At 39.8% G+C, this 2,498-nt stretch overlaps 1 protein-coding gene and 1 non-coding gene across 2 annotated transcripts; one reads left to right on the top strand and one right to left on the bottom strand.

Moving 5' to 3' along the window:
- Positions 1 to 327: 327 nt before the first annotated feature.
- LOC138893835 (uncharacterized) lies at positions 328 to 1,269 on the bottom strand. The gene is made up of 2 exons (XM_070178499.1): positions 995 to 1,269; positions 328 to 775 (listed from the first exon to the last, which is right to left on the bottom strand). Exons 1-2 carry the CDS (start codon positions 1,267 to 1,269, stop codon positions 328 to 330), a joined length of 723 nt encoding a protein of 240 aa, XP_070034600.1.
- A 775-nt stretch (positions 1,270 to 2,044) lies between these two features.
- On the top strand, positions 2,045 to 2,151 carry LOC117278660 (small nucleolar RNA R71). Its single transcript, XR_004509013.1, has one exon. It is a non-coding gene; the product is annotated as a small nucleolar RNA R71 (small nucleolar RNA).
- Positions 2,152 to 2,498: the final 347 nt, after the last annotated feature.

Raw genomic sequence — 2,498 nt, 5'->3', positions numbered from 1 at the left:
AATTAATACACTACCTAACAAAAGAAAATGTTTTTGTCTTTTTCTTTTGACTTTAATCCCTCAAGAAACCTGTCGATGATATCCATCATCGGGAAAAATCAAAATTTTTTAAAAATTATGGTTTTTGTTGAAATTTGTTTCCAATTCTTAACTACTACAACTAACAAAAATAAAACTAAAACTAATATATATACATACAAACAGATATCCCCCACCCCATACTTTAAGTCGTTGCATATCCCCATGAGACACAATTAAAAAGCATAATGTAAAGGAAACTTCCCTCAACATCTAGTCCGGGTCTGAGTCGAAGTCGGGCTCCATTCCTCACGCCCGACCTAATGCACACATCCATGCAGACTTCTTCTTCTCAGCCTTTTTGGGGTAAACCCCACACTTATCTTTCTCACTCAGTGCAGCCTTCTCTTTCGAGCCTTTCACTTGCCACTCAACACTTGCAGCTGGTTTCTCTTTTTGCACCCCATTTTCTATATCCATCTTGAAATTTACAATCTCCTCACCCACTCTAAGCATGAGTTTCCTTTCGTGTATATCTAATATAGCTCTACCCGTTGCTAAGAAGGGTTTTCCTAGGATCAGAGGGACCTCCTTGTTCTCCTCCATATTCACCACTATAAAATCTATAAGAAATACGAACTTATCCACCCGAACTAACACATCTTCCACTATCTCCTCAGGAATTAAAGTCGTTTGGTTTGCCAGCTGCAAAGATATTGGCACTGACCTTATCTCTCCAATATCCTTCTCCGGTTTCCTGTAAATAGAGTGAGGCATTAAGTTAATTGAGGCACCAGAATCACATAAAGACTTATCAAAATTTATAGTCCCTAATGAGCAAGTTATAGTAAAACTCCCTGGATCTCCACACTTTTGTGGGAGTTTATTTTGCAATATAGCACTGCAATGCTCTGTGGGCTTGACCACTGAGGTCTCCTCTATTTTTCTCTTCTTTGTCAGGATCTCCTTCAAGAACTTAGCATAAGCCGGCATTTGTGAGAGCACTTCTGTGAATGGTAAGTTTATATGGACTTGTTTCAGCACATCCAAAAATCTTCCAAATTGCTTGTCTAGCTTTTCTCTACATAGCTTTTGAGGTAAAGGTAAAGCAGGCATATGTTTGCTCTCCAAATATTCTTCCCTTCTCGATTTTTCTTCCTTCTTCATTTTCTCATCTTTCATTGGGCCTTTCTTCCTTTTATCATCATCATCACTTTTCAGTTGCTCCCCACTCTCTTTTAAAATTATCATATCTTTTTGGATTGGGGTGGGATCCTTCAACACTTGCCCACTTCTCAAGATCACAGCATTCAATATTTCTTTAGGATTCTTTTCTGTATTAGCGGGGAGAGTGCCTGGGACCCTCTCAGATAATATTCTTGCAATCTATCGAACTTGCTTCTCTAAATTTCGAATTTCTACCCCTTGTATTTCAACTCTTTCATGGGTTTTCACAAAAAAAGCCTTCATGAGATCTTCTAGACGAGGCTGATTGGGTTGTTGAGACTAAAACTGCTGCCTCTGCTGATTCATAAAACCAGGAGCTCTTTGTGCCTGAAATTTGGGGTTGTTTTATTGCCACGCATTTGCAGTACCCCCAGCTGAACTCCATGAAAAACCGAGGTGCTTCTGACCCATTGCATTAAAATTGTAGTTTCCCACAACATTCACTTCCTCAGTTAAGGCTTGACACTCATGAGTAGGGTGTCCTCTTCCACATATATCACAAGCTACATGAGGCTCATTTTGTATCGAGACCAAGGTCATCTTTTGTATTTCTTTAGCCATAGCATCAAGTTGTACCTACACAGATGTGTTAGCATCAACCTGGTGAACACCAGTCGATCTTCTTCTTTCAGCACTCTCAGAGGGCCACTGATTTGCATCTTCAGACAACTCATCAAGAATTGTAACTATCTCTTCTGGAGTCTTCTTCATCAATGGGCCTCCAACTGCATTGCTCAATGTTCTATGTGAGGCCGGTGTCAATCTATCCCAAAAGTCCTGGAGTTGCATCTAGAGTTCAATTCCACTGTGTTGACACTTTCTAACAATTTCCTTAAACCTCTCACATGCTTCAAAAGCAGTTTCATTCTCTTTCAGCCAGAAGTTATGGATTTCTCTTCTAAACTTGCCCGTTTTAGCTGAGGAGAAATATTTATAAGGAAATTTTCTGGTCATTTCCTCCCAAGTTCTAATTGATCTCGTGGGCAAGCTTCAAAGCCACTGCTTTGCATCATCTTTGAGAGAAAAGGGGAATGCCCTTAAGTACACATCATCTTGTGACACCCCATTGTATTGAATGGTGTTCATAATCTCCTCAAAGTCCATTAGATGTGTGTTTAGATCTTTGTTTGGCTTCCCTCTGAATACATAGCAATTCTAAAGAGTTTGGAGCAACCCTTGCTTCAATTCAAAATTGTTTGCTGCAATTGGAGGTGGTCTAACACTTGATAAACCTTGACTGTAGACCGGTCTAG

The sequence above is a fragment of the Nicotiana tomentosiformis genome, chromosome 6 (genome assembly GCF_000390325.3).
Source record: "Nicotiana tomentosiformis chromosome 6, ASM39032v3, whole genome shotgun sequence".
Classification (NCBI taxonomy): Eukaryota; Viridiplantae; Streptophyta; class Magnoliopsida; order Solanales; family Solanaceae; genus Nicotiana; species Nicotiana tomentosiformis.
The sequence above is the reverse complement of the archived record's forward strand: the minus strand, read 5'-3'. Positions and strand labels throughout refer to the sequence as shown.

What these genes read in the sequence shown, in the direction of transcription:
- LOC138893835 (XM_070178499.1), bottom strand. Translation starts at nt 1,269, where the DNA reads ATGATAATTTTAAAAGAGAGTGGGGAGCAACTGAAAAGTGATGATGAT. An exon ending in CAAATGCCGGCTTATGCTAA is followed by an intron (nt 776 to 994) that starts GTTCTTGAAGGA and finishes CTCTATTTACAG; the next exon opens with GAAACCGGAGAAGGATATTG.